The sequence below is a fragment of the Anomalospiza imberbis genome, chromosome 6, assembly GCF_031753505.1.
Source record: "Anomalospiza imberbis isolate Cuckoo-Finch-1a 21T00152 chromosome 6, ASM3175350v1, whole genome shotgun sequence".
Lineage (NCBI taxonomy): Eukaryota > Metazoa > Chordata > Aves > Passeriformes > Viduidae > Anomalospiza > Anomalospiza imberbis.
In genome coordinates this window covers 36,025,811-36,040,693 of record NC_089686.1, presented here as the reverse complement: position 1 = coordinate 36,040,693, position 14,883 = coordinate 36,025,811, and the positions used below count along the sequence as shown (strand labels likewise).

General features: G+C 47.3%; 2 protein-coding genes and 1 long non-coding RNA gene across 5 annotated transcripts; 1 reads left to right on the top strand and 2 right to left on the bottom strand.

Annotated features, from left to right (window-relative positions):
* Window positions 1-99: 99 nt before the first annotated feature.
* On the bottom strand, window positions 100-7,919 carry LOC137475730 (acyl-coenzyme A thioesterase 5-like). The gene is made up of 3 exons (XM_068193371.1): window positions 7,294-7,919; window positions 4,174-4,376; window positions 100-3,361 (listed from the first exon to the last, which is right to left on the bottom strand). Exons 1-3 carry the CDS (start codon window positions 7,832-7,834, stop codon window positions 2,786-2,788), a joined length of 1,320 nt encoding a protein of 439 aa, XP_068049472.1. The 5' UTR covers window positions 7,835-7,919; the 3' UTR covers window positions 100-2,785.
* Window positions 7,920-7,995: 76 nt separating this feature from the next.
* On the top strand, window positions 7,996-9,448 carry LOC137475732 (uncharacterized). The gene is made up of 2 exons (XR_011000049.1): window positions 7,996-8,598; window positions 8,758-9,448. It is a non-coding gene; the product is annotated as an uncharacterized lncRNA (long non-coding RNA).
* On the bottom strand, window positions 8,803-14,554 carry LOC137475726 (acyl-coenzyme A thioesterase 1-like). 3 transcript variants are annotated; one of them, XM_068193354.1, is made up of 3 exons: window positions 13,504-14,554; window positions 11,630-11,832; window positions 8,803-9,897 (listed from the first exon to the last, which is right to left on the bottom strand). In XM_068193354.1, exons 1-3 carry the CDS (start codon window positions 14,111-14,113, stop codon window positions 9,292-9,294), a joined length of 1,419 nt encoding a protein of 472 aa, XP_068049455.1. In that variant the 5' UTR covers window positions 14,114-14,554; the 3' UTR covers window positions 8,803-9,291. The 3 variants fall into 3 exon arrangements, with proteins under 3 accessions (XP_068049455.1, XP_068049456.1, XP_068049457.1); XM_068193355.1 differs by lacking the exon at window positions 13,504-14,554 and adding an exon at window positions 13,120-13,286; XM_068193356.1 differs by lacking the exon at window positions 13,504-14,554 and adding an exon at window positions 12,320-12,465.
* Window positions 14,555-14,883: the final 329 nt, after the last annotated feature.

Here is a 14,883-nt window from a genome sequence, read left to right as displayed (position 1 = left end):
GGAGAGGAGCCAGTGAGAGCCACAGAGATGATGAGGGGTCTGGAGCCTCTCTCTTGCGAGGAGAGACTGCGGGACCTTGGCCTGTCTCGTCTTTAGAAGAGGAGAGCTCACCAACAGATACAAATATCTCAAAGGTGGGTGCCAAGAGGATGGTGCCAGGCACTTTTCAGGGGTGCCCAGTGACAGGACAAGGAGAAACGGCCTTAAGCTGAAACACGGGAAGTTCCACCTCAGCGTGAAGAAGAACCTCTTTACACCGAGGGTAGCAGAGCACTGGAATAGGCTGCCCAAGGAGGCCGTGGAGTCTCCCTTTGGAGACAGTCCAAATCCACCTGGACGCATTCCTGTGTAACTTGCTCCAGGTGACCCTGCCTAAGCAGGAGAATTGGACTAGGTGATCTCCAGAAGTCTCTTCAAACCCTAACAATTTTGTGAATGTAAACCAATATAAATAAGGTGGCTGTAAGGCCATAATCAGGCCCTCACTTTAATGTATGCTGCAGGAAATAGCTACACGTTCTGCAGAGTGCCTGCAATGCCTCTTGGGTCCCCAGGTAGCATTGTAAATACACAAAATTCTAGTGCAAAAGTTGTCTGGTTTTCAACAGGTCCTTCTATTAATTATTTTGTACAGGAAACCCTGACTCATTGACAAAAAAGGCTCTTTGCAGTAAAATTACATTGTTTTTAATTTTTCCTCCTTTTAAAACAAAGTATTCTTCACTTTTCCAAACAAATACATAACATCAACTTCTTACACGTGGTTGCTTTTTAATAAAGAAAGTGTTTTACTTCTCTTTCAAATTGCGTGTATCTGACAAAATCTAACACAAAATTATTTTTAAAACTTGTGCTTTAGAAATAAAGTCTGCAAACTCTTAATCTACCTGTTTGGGTTTTTTTTTTAATTTATTTACAACTTAGCATTTACTTCCTGAACCTCCAGATTGCAATCTTGCATAGCAATGCATCTGCTGAGGTAGGGCTGCAGTGTGGAGCACAGGTATTGGCACTGGGAGAGTGACAGAACAGGGATAGGAGAGGTGCTGCTCTTGCACAATTAATAACAGCTCCAGCTTCTGAAGAGACACAGGATGAGGCAGGAACCTTCACACAACAGAAAACCCTTTCTCCTACAGTTGCCACTTGAAATGAGTTTGGGAAGAAAGGCAGTCTGACAAGTATGGGTGACACCAAGGACCACAGAGCAGCAGGCTCTGGTCCTGGACTTCTGAGGCTGCTTATGTTAGCAGAGGTTCAGGCACCAGATATGACTTGGCAAAAGCCTATTCTGCTGGTGAGGGAGTTTAGAGACCAGGCATGAAGAGATCTTTTGTGGAGTTTGCAGGATGGAGCTTTTCTTGTAAAGAATGGATGGATAAATTGTTCAGTTGGCATTGATTGTGTGTGAAAAACATGTGACTTCAATAAAATTATAAGGATTAATAAGAGTTGCAGAAAGCTATTGAGACTGAGCAGCAGCATGACAGTTAACTGGAGAGAGATCCCTGAGAGCAAAGCAAAACTGAGTATCACTAATAAAAGTTTTGTATCTTTCTGGGCAGCTCTCAAACTGGTCTGACAAAATGACTTTGGAAGGAGGAATTTTGTTAATAGAGACCCTCCTTAAACAGGCCTTCTGCACTGGCACTATTTCAGCAAGACCCTCTTGAGAGATCAACTCACTTGGGAAGAAGTTGTTTCTTTCTACCTGAATGGTGAGGGGAAAAAAGGCACTAGCCAAAAATGAATTTGGATTTTAAAAAAAATCTCAGATAGTCATAGAAAAGCTATCCTAGATTTGGCTTTGGGGGCTTTTTTGGAGGGCATTGTTAGTTTGGTATGATTCTGAGTTAATCACCACTATAAGGTGACAGCTTTTTAGAGTCAGTTTAAATCTACAGGCTAGGTTTTCTGTCTCCCAACTCTGCTTCCTCCCTAAGAACAGTTGTCAGCATCTGTTGTCATCACTACTAAAGAGTTCCACAAGTAATTAATCCCTAACTTCATGGCTGTATTTAGGCATGCTCTAACCTATCCAACAGAATCTTAATACCCTGAGTGTCAAATGGCAATCCAAGACATTACAGAAACAGACAGGTACATCCCAAATACAAGACAGTGCTAGTACTGCCGTCCTTCTTGGATGACAAGGAAAAGTACTCTTCATTTTCCCATTTAGTACACAGTTCTTTCTGGAAAGAAACAGACTGTCACCAGAAGACCACAGTAAGTATACAAACCTCATTTCAAGTAGGTATCTCCAGCTTTGTGTAAGTGGAAAACATTTATAAAGTGTATATGGCTGTAAATATGAGAATTCTGGGGTAGGGTAGCTTAGGACTCAGAGTCATTCATGATTTAGATGTCTACGTTTATCATCTGTCATTGCCAAGGTGTGATCCTGTCTGGCACTGCTGAGGGTGCAGGCTGCCTGTTAACATTCTGTGAGGTGTAAATACTGCAAGCAAGGAAGTACCTACTACTCTCTTCAGGTACTTGTTTCTTCATATCATGACCACTTTGAGCTGTCAAAATTGTACCATAGTGCAGCCTGCTTGTTGTTTCACATCTTCTCTGTTTACCTAGTTAAATTAACTTAGGCTACTCCAAATAAATCCCTTTCTTTTTAGATTTTTACTTGTAACTAACTAGTCATTTGGTTATTTCCATATTTCAAGGCTTGTCTCAGTCAATCCCTTCAATTCACCAGTCATCACCAGTCATTTTGGTGGCTCAAGTTCAGTCCTTGCAGATCTGCAACAGCTTGCATGTGCTTAAGTGTTCATCCCAAATGCAAGTGCAGAAACTCCTGAATCCTTCCCCAGGAGTGTTCCTGTGCATGGGCATGTGCTTTGCTCTCTCCACCTCCCAGAACAGGCACTCCCAAAACACGATCCATAGCTACCTGACAAAATGGAGTAGAAGGAGGATCAATTCGGTGACCTGCTCCTGGATAACTCAGGAGTTCAAAGTTCTCCTTCCCATGCTGGCGTAGACGCCTGATTGCCAGCTCAGCATATAGGGAGCTCTTCCACATCCGATCATCTTCCCCTACCACTAAGAGAAAGTGACCTTCTGCTTTTTCAATGGGGATCACGCTAGGAGAATTAGCAGGATTCGCTGGGTCATCCAGAGCTTCAAAAATGTCAAATACACCAGACTCAGAGACACTGACTTTCTTCATATCAAAACGCAGCCCGGGCAGAGTCATCTCACCATAATGGAGGTCTGCAACTGTATTTGAACTACAGCCAGAGATTGAGACAGCAGCCACTACTTCTGGCAGGAAGGTGATCATGGAGAGTGCTAATTCTGCCCCTTTCCCAGTCCCAATCACTCCAACTCCTGGTCCTTTCACCTTCAGATAAGATAGGGGGTGGAGAAGAGGGGAAGAAAGGAATAAAGGAAGCATACATTATAATGGGATTAGCCATTAATTGACTTTGGAGTTGTTTTATTAAAAAAAAAGGTTAGGTTAATTATTGATGTAACCTCTTGGAAAGTGACAGTCTGGACCCACGTTCCTTCTTCTGTTTACTGTCTTATTTTTCAGAGACACCAAGAGAGATCAAACCCCACAAAAAATGCAGATAGGCACAAGGCATACTATCATTCAGTCCTGACCTGGTCCCTACTGCATATGTTAATGCAAATTTTTTTCTCATTTTCCTAAAACAAGTAACAGGAAATTCAAGTCTCAGAAAAATAAAGTAACCTCACAAATTACATTTGAAGGATTAGATAAGTAGCATTTGTCTTGTCTTTTTCTAGCCTGGAAAGTAAAACTGAAAGCAACATCCCATATTATCAAATTCATTCTTTCAACTACTATTGAGCAGTGTCATATCATCCTCTCTTAAAACGAATTGCTTTCATGTAAGAAAAAAACCCAAACAAGCCAAACATTTTTATCACCACTGGTCCTGTTTGGAGGATACTCCAGCATTCACTGTCCTACTGATCAGCAATCTTCTAGCTCCAGCATGAATTTAACAGATACTTTGTGCTGGAAGAAATTCACTCTCCCCAGTCATACGCGTAAGCTGCTATTGGGCCTAAGCTTGCCCAGCAGAAACTGATACTCAAACATAAAAAAAAATCACAACCACCACCACTTAGGCATAACTGCTAAATACTCCCTAGTCCCAAGAGATTTCTCACTGCACTCACCTTTGGGTGACGCTGTAGGAACCTTGCTGCCTCCTCAAAGTACTCAAGTTTTAATTCTTTTAAGACCCTAGGAAGATCTTCAAAGTCAAAATATGGCAGAGAAAGAGCAGCAAAACCATGGGTAGCCAGGAGACTGGATCTAAATTCAATCAAGCCTCCTTCATCCCCATACATGTCAATCACTCCTGGAAAGGGACCGTCCCCTATATGAAAGAGAAGAGTTACAGAGGAAAAGTTATCAAACAGGACACAAAAACTATCTGGTGAAGAGTGAACAACAAAATACAGAATGCTTAAGACATTTGCTATTTATAGTCATATAAGACATTAGCTATTAAGAGTCATTATTTTTCCATTTGCACAGCAGAGATTTAAGAGAACCTGTGCTGTATCCCACTCCAGCTATTTCAAACTAAGAATAGGTCCAAGTCCTTACATTCCTGTAAAAATATATGAAGTTACAGGTTTTGCTTTTTAAAACAAAAAAAAAAGCCACAAAAACCCCAAAGCAAACAAACAAACCCAACAAAAAATAATAACAACCATTCTAAATGTATTTTTCCATGGTCTTAACCTCCTGCCCTCAGACCAATCATACACCAAGTCAGCTATTTCCCCACAAAGTCACTTCTTAATTAGCAAAGTGCAAGCTCATGAGTAACGAGGCAAGAGCACTGAGCCCTTGAAGTAAATTCTACAGAACTTATGTAAACTCTGGAATAAACTGCATTGAGCGAAGCCCAACAAAGATAACCCATTGTTAAAATCAACTGGACTTACTACCTCTCTCTCAACATGAGCACTGTAAGCCTTGGCAGGAGAACTGCTCCTGCAGAAGTGACGAGACAGAAGGCCGAACTGAGAGCTGTGTGGGTGCGGTTGTGTGTGCAGGACTGATGTACAGATAAATGTGCACATACATGTGTACGATCTGTCCCACCAAACTAAAGAAATAATCAGAACCACAATTTTCAACAGCCGTGCTTTTGCAGTCAAGGTCATGATGTAAAATGTTTGTATGCCAAGCCAGGAGATCTTAGGTTAGAAGGCTGAAGATGCTACTTAATGGAGCTTTAAAGACCCCAAGCAAGCAATTTTTTTTCTTTCTTTTTTTTCCCCCTGGCCACCAGACATCACGTCTGATGTGCCCTGATCCAGCTCACTACAACCATCTCAGCACAAAGAGGACACACTTGTTGTAAGAGTGTGTTAACTCTCTGACACTACCTGTATGTGCTGAAGGAAAGGTTTCTGGCATTTCAACACACTTAAGAAAAGGAAGTTTTGTATAAGACATGCTAAATGGTGGAAACCTCCCAAATTAAAGCATTAAGAAGTCAGAAAGGGACTGAAACATGCTTTTGGGTTCTTACTCGTTCAGTTCTGATCTTTTTTTCATTGAAGTTCAATATTCTACTTGAGAGAAAATAGGTTGGGATAAATTTATTATAATGCTATGATCAGCAGTAATCTTTAGTTAGCAGCAGCCAGCCTATATGGCAAGAAAATACATATTTAATCATCACTCCTACCTGGAAAGCTTTCTAGCAAGAGCATGTAATCAGAACATAGTTATAGATGAATGTATTTCTCTCTCATGAAGACACCCTTTAACTCGCACAAGGATCCTGGACTGCTTCTCTGAGTGCCTACACATGCCCAAGTATATGGTTCCTGCAGAGCTCACTAAAAAGCAGGATAAAATGGGCTAGACAACTTAACCAACATTTAAAAACAAACAAACCTCCACATCTGTAACTCTTATTCCTGAATTGAGAAATTGCTTTCATATTAAAATTACATCATAAGGCCACTCATGTCCTCTCACTTATTATAAGAATGGTTCACATTTAAGATTCCTATCTTAAAAATATTAACTTTTTTTTGTCCCTGGAGCAAAGAAGGGTATGTTCATAATGCTATAACTGGATCCTCCATCATGACGGATGGCAATATCATTTAAGCTTTGATTCCAGACTTTTCAACACTATTACAATGCCAGACTTTCTAAAGGGGAAAATGCAGTTTCATCTTGCATATGTCTGGGTTCCCACTGAGCGCAGCAGAAATCAAACTCATCCTCTAAGTCAGGATAGATCAAAACAATGTCTCGGAGATGGAAAATCCAGCATGCTGACTAAACATCTGAAATTCAAAGTTCAATCTCTGTTGTTTTTTTCCTCAGTGGACTTTGGATCCATATCTAAATGGATAAAATTCATTGGTTTGGAATGAAAATACTTAAATACTTAATAACTGTAGTGATACTTACAGGAGTTGCTGAACCAAGTAGTTTTAAATTAGAGGTAATGTGGAGGGCAGTTCCAGTACCCACAACACTCAGGGAACTACAAGAAGTTTAACTCATAGCTCAAGTGTACAAACACAATCACTGGTGTAAGGTTTCATTTTCCATCACCCCTCCCAGACCATCAGAATATCACACCTCATAAAGCACAACCATCTCATAAGCATAACAGGCAGAACTTGCTCATAAATCCATTTTGGTTTTATACCACAAAAGTGACCCAACTACTAACTGTAGTCACTCTGTAGAAACAGAGGTGAAATACATGTATTTTTTAGAACTTCATCTGCTGCTCTGCTTCCTGGCTTGTGTTTCAAAGGGAAGAAAAATACCTTTTTAATTCAGTTCTACTTAGGGTAAAATCCTTGGGACATTCAGCACAGGCTCACACAGTGAAGCGCATCAGCTCTTCTGGATGTTAGATTCTGGTACTCCAGAGCAAACATCAAACCTACTGAAAAACCACAGGCCGAGCACAGCAAGGAAGTAAACTCTACAACCCCTGTTCTCCCTTAGCTCCGGCCCGTCCCGCAAGAGCCGCCTCCCCGTGCCCGCCCTGCTCGGTGCCGCCGAGACGGACCAGGCGGGGCGGCCGCGCACAAGCCGGGCCCTGTCGCGACAAGCACTTGGGATATCTTCTTAAGAGTTCAGGGCCACCTGTCTGCAGGGCAGCGTTCGGCTGCTAGGGAATGCAGATTCCCCGGGTGACAGCCTCTGCAAGGGCTCATTTTACGAGACTTTCCTTGCTCTGGTCAGAGAAGGCGGGGGCTCCCGCCGGCCTCGGGACCAAGGTCTCGGGCCGAGGCACTCACCCGGCGGCAGGAAAAGGGAGCCCCTTACGACTCCTTCCTTCAGCCGGATCCTCCGCACGCCGGGGGCCGCGAACAACCTCTGCACCTCGGCCTTGGCTACCACGGGCCCGGGCATGGAGCCGGGCGGGCTGTGGCCCTCGTGGACCAACACCTCCACCTTCATCGGGGCGCCGGTGTTGCGGGGAACCAGCCGCTGGTACGGCTTCTCCATGCCGGCGGGGGCCAGGCTCCAGAAGAGCCCCATGGGCTCCACGCCGGTGTAGTCCCCGCCGTGGGAGACGTCCGTGCCCAGGTGCAGCTCCCCGCGGCTGTCCGCCCGGTAGTGCGCGCACGACTGGAAGAGGCAGCCGCGGTCATCGGCCGCCACGGCCCGCAGCGTCACCGGCTGTCCCGGGCTCAGCCCCGCCACCCGCGTCTCTACCCGCTCGTCCGCCGGGCCGGCGGTGGGGGACACGGCTAGGCTAGCAGCCCGCCGGGCCGGCGGGGTGCGCAGCAGGGCCCGTGCCGGGGCGGCGGCGGCGGCGGCCAGCGCTCTCCACATAGCGGCGGTAGCGGCGGGTGCGCGGTGTGGCCGCGCCGCCCGCAATATCGGTACCGCGGCCGCCGCCCCTTCCAGGCGTCCCCAATAGAGAGCGGAGCCCCTCCCCGCCCCCCAGCCCCGGAAGGCAGCCAGCGGCGGGCCGCTCCCACCTCCCCCAAACCATCCAACCGACTGGAGCAGCGAGCCGTGGGCAGCGGTTAAAGGTTCACTTTAATCCATTACAGTACGGTGGATACAAAACGCTCAAACGGGCCTGACGCGCAGGCAACAGCAGAGGTCGGGCTGCAGGCACTGGCGGGTACAACGTGTTCGGACACACAGTGCAAATGCGCCGCCAACTCCCAGCGTCTTCTCCTTCAGCCCCACGCTTGGGTGCACAAAGTTACTGCCGATCCCGGCGGGGCTGCGCAGAGCAGCGGGCGTGCAGCCGGAGCCCCGCTCCGCCACAGCGGGCCGGCCGCCGCTGGCCCCTTGCAGGCCGCCTCACTCTCAGCAGCCCTTAGGAGCAGGCAGCTGGGACGGCATCTGGGGAATGTACAGGCAGGGAGCTCCGACTGTGGATCTCCACAGCGATAGCCAGCCGTGCTGAGGAGACACCTGGGAGAGACTGCAGCATGACACCTAACAGGACCTGTTCTGTTGCTTCCTCACGCTTACCAACTTCCACAGACTGTTTAAAAGTCTCATTCCTACTGCATGCTCTCAGAACATCACATCGAGCTATGGGCTGTTCGTTGACTACAAATGTGAAGTATTACCTGAGGGTGCTGGCACAGTAGTACTGCTTTTGGTAAGTGAAATATTAGATATTTTTAAGGCAGTGGCACAGTAGTACTGCTTTTGGTAAGTGAAATATTAGATATTTTTAAGGCAGTGGCACAGTAGTACTGCTTTTGGTAAGTGAAATATTAGATATTTTTAAGGCAGTGGCACAGTAGTACTGCTTTTGGTAAGTGAAATATTAGATATTTTTAAGGCAGATGCATTTTAGTTGTTTGAGAGAAGAGCAAGGAGCAACAAAGGAGGGAGAAGTGCACAGGGAGAACAGAAAGATTACTGGAGGCAGATTACTGCTTCCAGAAAAACTGGAATACTGGAACTAGAACACAAAGCTGGGCAATGGCATACATCTCATCTGAGAAGGCCAAGGCATGTTTTCATCCCGGTTCTCAGCTTGGATGAGTTACCTACCACTTTAATTCACACTCAAAGCACACAGCCTTACCACCATTTGTTTTCTACGGCTTATAACTCCTGTACTACATAAAACAGGAGGCCAAGGCCTCTAACCAAGATTAGAAGGTGTAAAAAGGAAGCTGCTGTCTTGCTTTCACCCATCATCATCCTCCAAGAAACCTAATAGCTTATTCTCTGATGTTCCTTGTTCTCATTCTGAGCCATTTAACAAAACATTTAACAAAAACAGCATCTTCATCTGTAAAGTAACCTAATTCATATCAGAGCTTACTGGATGTTCCAGATGGCTTGCCTGTGAGGTGTTTACGAAAGAAAGCTTGGATCTGCTGCCAAGCATCTATCTGTGCCTCACAGTGTGCCTTGGGCTCCCCTCCCCACATCACAGGCTTGCCAAATAGCAAGTGCATTGAGGCTGCACACATCGGGAAAAAGGGAGGTTCAATGTAGTGTCCTGCTCCAGGATAACAGACTACCTCAGGCTTTTCTTTCCCATGAGCTTGCAAACGTTTGCTCCCCTCAACTGCAAAGAATTCACTTTTCCAATTGTGATCATCCTGGCCAACAATGAACAAGAAGCAACACTCAGCCTTCTCCAAAGGGATAAAGCTTTGTTGGTCAGGCCCTTCTAGTGGGCTGTTCAATACATCAATAATATCAGCAATCCCGGACTTGCCGACCTTGATGCGTTTTGGATTGATACCAAGGGGTGGAATGATGATGTCCTTGTAGCAGAGTACCGCACCCACATTTGCCACCGAGCCATTGATAAGGACAGTGGCTGTGATGCCCTTTAGGAAGGAGGCCATGGAGACACACAGATCACCTCCCTTTGAGTGTCCAAGCAAACCGATTCCTGGACCTTTAACCTGGAGGTGAGAGAAGAGAAACCACAAGCAATGAACTATGGCATGCCACTTTTTTAATATGTTGCCATATTTGCAGCTGTGTCTGTCCCAGATTTGGACCCCACCTACAGACATCTGAGGTCCTGTGTGCAGGGCCCATGTCTGAGGGATCCTAGGCACTGTTCTGTGCTTGATTTATGATGCTATGCCCTACTGAGACTGTGGCATCATCTTAACAAAGCTACAAGGTTCAGTGCCAAAGCAGAGAGTACAGCTGTGCTTGCAAATGTGCAGTCCCAGATTATAATGCAGTTGAGAGAAGAAGAGGGAAAGAACAGGGGAGGCCTCCTCTGCAGTTGCTTTCTTTCAGTGTAAAATGCTCAAAGTCAGCGATAACTGTGGTATTGTCATCACTTATGTTAATGTATTTCTTATAATCAAGGTTCCCCTATTAAGAAGCTGATGTGGGGTAGCAGGCTCCACATGAGCTGTTCTCCCGCTTCTCTAGAATGTTTGGTATCTAACTCATAGGAAGAAGTCTGAGGTAGCTTACTCATTAAAATTAATCTTAAAAATATAACCTATTAAAACCATTTTTCTAGGAGAATTGTACAGTCCCCTGGAGTCAATCTAGACTAGGTTACCTTCATTTTTTTTTACACAAGGCAAATTAACTAGAATAGGAAAGTTAAATGACCTTACTGGGTGCTGAAATCCTGTAAGAATACTGGAAGAAGGTTAGCTAATACCACAACTCTTCAATATCCAAAGACTCTCAGGGGCAAATAGGCTCTGAGACAGCATCAGAATCTAACACCTTCTGTGTCTTATCACCAGTCTAACAGGCTTCAAACCCACTGACTTTGAAATATGGGAAGGGGGAAATTAGAAAATATGGCTGAAACTTTGCAACACATTAAAAACACATGAAGATGTTAATGGGAGGCAATGGTACTGTAATGCTCTCAAGGGGAAAAATGCAGGGGGAAGCAATTTTCAGATTTTTTTGTGCAGAGAGGTGGCATGAGCAGTTAAGGTTAAGGTGACTAAAAAGCAGTCAAGACCTTTAACAACTACTCATCTTTCTGAGGTTGAGGAAGGTATTTATTTTCATTCTCTAGAGAAACCAAGTGTTGGTTTGTGCAATTCTAGTTACTTTCACTCACAGCTACTTATAAGGAGATGCAGAATTGAGCAGGGTTCTTTTGCATGAGGTGCTGAGTTAGAAGGACCCCTAAGTGCACAACTAGCTACTAAAACCCACACTTATGAAATACCAACATTTGGAGTGATTTCAACAGCTTATAAAATACACAGCATCAAATGTGTATTGGTGGACTTCCTTGAGTTTCTTTGGTTTCCCTGAGACCTGGATCACCGAAGGTTATCATGTGCTCCACAGCTGAAAAGGACATTTAGTTCTGAAGGACATTCTACAGAGCATAAATCTAAAATCCCCACTGCAAGTCCAGTAAGCCTCCATGAAACTAGCACCCTAGTTATGACACTGGGTTGAATGGAGTAGAAATTACCAGTATGTGACCAATGTGTCACTGTTTCACTTGGCCAGTTCAAAAGGAAGAGTTGGAATAGTCTGCCAGAGAGCCGTTGTAATGGGAGTTAAAGATATAAAACAATAACAGCCAACTCAACAGAGATGCTATTTTAAGTTCAGCAGCTCTGCCCCATCTATAGTCTGACAGGACCTAACTAATGAGAGTTCACTGTAGTGAGAGTCAATGAACAAACCAACCTGGGTGTGTTGTAACATATAGTTTACAGCTTCTTCAAAATATTCCAGGTGGAATTCCTTCATCCCTTTGGGGAGATCTTCATAGCTGTAGAAAGCCAGAGCCAGCACAGCAAAGCCGTGGTTGGCCAGCAGGCATGCCCTGTATTCAGGGAGTCCTCCTCCAGTTCCATACAAGTCAATAATTCCTGGAAAGGGGCCACTTCCTGAGAGAGACCACATAACAGGACACATTAACCCATAATTTTTAATTTATATTCCAAATTCATAGGCCTGGAAATGTGTATTTAAAAAAAAAATACAGCAGCAGAATGGTATTGAGGGTCCCAAATTACTATGACAGTTTTAATGAAATGGCTACATTGCTTCAAGATTAAACAAACTAGCACAAATTAGCAGGTCTGCTAATTTTAGATAACATGTTTTAGATAACATCAGGAAACAGGCAGCTGGAAGAGAAGGGATCTTTTGGCAGTTGTAATTAGTACTCTGTATCATGTAAATTCACTGCAAATGTATTAAGCTCTGCTTCAAAAATACCCAGCAGGCTTCTCCTTAGTGCATTTCTCAGATGGCTGATCCAAAAAAATCTCATCTTCTGATGGTTCCAGCTTCTCAGTTTTAGTATAAATGCACCTCAGTCATTTATTCTGGGATTAAGAGAAGAAAGTATTTGAAACCAGCCTTGCTTACCTGGTAAGGGAAGCATTAAGTTAGGTTCATCATGGGACAGGGACTGAAGTCCAGAGCTGAGAGGGATTGCTAAAAAGTACTAACCAAGTATGGAAAGGAGGAGGCCAAGAGGGAGACTTCTATTCCTGCTCAGGAGAGAGGGTGAGGCTTCCCTCGGGTGTCTGCAGTCTAACATCAAACGTATGTAACAAGCAAGAACTAGAAATTCACCTCCAGCCTCAAGGAAACAGATGAAGTCAGAGCAGTCAGAGCCCAGGGCACTGGCTGGCACAGCACATATGATTTTAGCACTGTCATGAAAGAGTTATCTGGGACAGACAGAAAAGAAAGGGGAGAGGGGAAGGCACGTGATACATAGAAGAGCTCCTTGGGGTTCCAGAGACATGCTTGGTGAAAACCTATGTATCACCAGGGGAAGGAAAGGTGGGATGTGTTGGGGGTGTGGCTACTACAGAACCAAGGGAATGCAAGAGATGAGCTTTCCTACAGAAAACTAGCAGAAATCTTGACAGCTGATGGAAGGACAACACAGCATTTGTGAGGCAATGTGAAAACCTCACAGGCCCTTTTCATTATTCTCTGACAAAAGTACTGCCAGGGCAAGTCTCTCCAATGTTTTCCTTGACCTGCTCACAAGCAGGGAAGAAGTGGGGACAAATGTGGCAGCAAAAGGCAACTTGGGCTATAGCAATTAAGACATTACACACTTCAGGATGTGTGGAAAGGCTGGAAAGGGAAGCCACAGACTTACACTCCACAGTTTAGGAGAGCATCTTCCACTTACTCAAAAGAATTACCACCTGATTTTTGTAGAAAACAGAGAGATAGAGGAAAGATGCCTTGAAAACTGGCTAACACCACCTTCCATGGCATTTGGGAACAAAAAGTGTACTGTGATCAATGCCTTCATGTCCAATAGAAGTCAGTTAAACAGACACACGTGCTTCACCACGAGGCTGCTCCGTGTGAGGAGCACGGCCAGCAGATCCAAGCTGGTCGGGCTGATCAGGCCACGCCTTGAGAAGCGTCCAGTCCCTGCTGGCGAGACGCAGCTCCGCCTTGTCCTCTGCCTGGTACGGGGCGCCAGGGGAGCCTAGAGGCGGTCTGGCTCCAGGCCTGCGAGTGCGGGGCCAAAAGTAGAGGCAGCAACGTGGGGGAAGGAGCCCGGCATGGCCGGTACTCACCAGCGGGCAGGAAAAGCGTCGCCCGGATCCTCCCTTCTCGCACCGGGACTCTCCGCACCCCGTCCCGCAGGAACGCCCGCTCGTGCTGCGCCCGGGCCAGGAGCCGCCCGGGGCGCTCCCCGTGGCCCTCAAACACCTCCAGCTGCAGGAGGAAGGGGCTCTGCACGTCCCGCTTTACCAGCCGCCAGAAAGGCTTCTGGGGCTGCAAAGCCCAGAGCAGCCCCATGGGCTCCAGGCCGCAGAAGCTGCCTCCCGGCAGCGCAGGACAGCGGGCGAGGTCCAGCTCCCCGTCGTCGCCCGCCTGGTAGTGAGCACTGGCCTGGAAGAGCTCTCCGGTCTCGTCTCGCAAGGACGTCCGCAGAGTGACCCGCTGCCGCGGGCCCAGGCCCTGCACGGCGATGGCCAGCGGCTCATCGAAGAGGCTGCGGGCGGCGGGCGACAGGCGGATGGAGGGGGCCGTGGAGGAGAGTCCCTGGGCGGGGGCTGTCCCGGGGCTCCACGCGGGGCTGCGGCCCCGTGGGGCTGCAGGCGCGGGGCCGGGCCAGGGCAGCCGCCTCTGCCAGGCGCGGGAGCTGGCCCGGCACAGGGAGCGGGCACTGACCTGCCCCATGGCTCCGGATCGCTCCCGCTCCTGGGCGCGGATCCTGGGGCAGATCCTTGCGGAACCACGGCCGGGCTCGGGCCTGGAGTGCCGCTGGCACGCCCCGGCGGGGAGGAGCGGGGCGGCAGCTCCCTTGTCCCGCCCGCCTGCTTCCCTCCTGCGTGCCTGCCGATTTCCGTGCCTCCCTACTTCCCTGCATGCCTGCCTCCTCTCCTGTCTTCCCCCCGCTGCCTTCCCCGGCTCTGGGAGGCTTCATCCAAAGGCTGCCGAGTCCTTGAAACCCGTCTGGGCCTCGGCGAGCTCCTCGGTGTTCTCCCGAGCTCTCCCGGGCCGGGCGGTGGCTGCGGGCAGGAGACGTGGGGAGAAGACGAGCCACCGAGCAGAATCGCAGTCGGAATTCACTGGACAGGAACGGGCTGGTGTGGGACAGAGATGGGACAGCTCTGCACGGCACGGCCGAGCTGTGCCCTGCCACTCAGCCAAGAGACCACAGCGAGGGCCAGCTCCAGCCGACGTGGGGAGAAGCCACACCAGCACTAGCTCGCCATTGCTTCTTGTCTCCTTGCCGGCTCTGCTTCTCTGTTCGTTACCCCAAGGCATGGGAAAGGTGGGTTACGTGTCCGCCACGCTATGTCCGGCCTAGGCAGCCGCACAGCCAGGTTTATTAGGAAGGATGGTCAGAGTGGTCAGGGATGCAGGAGCAATAAGGGAGGAGCATTTTCACAGACTATTTAGGTAGGTCAGGAAACATGTGGCTCTTCTAGTAATGGATTGTGCAA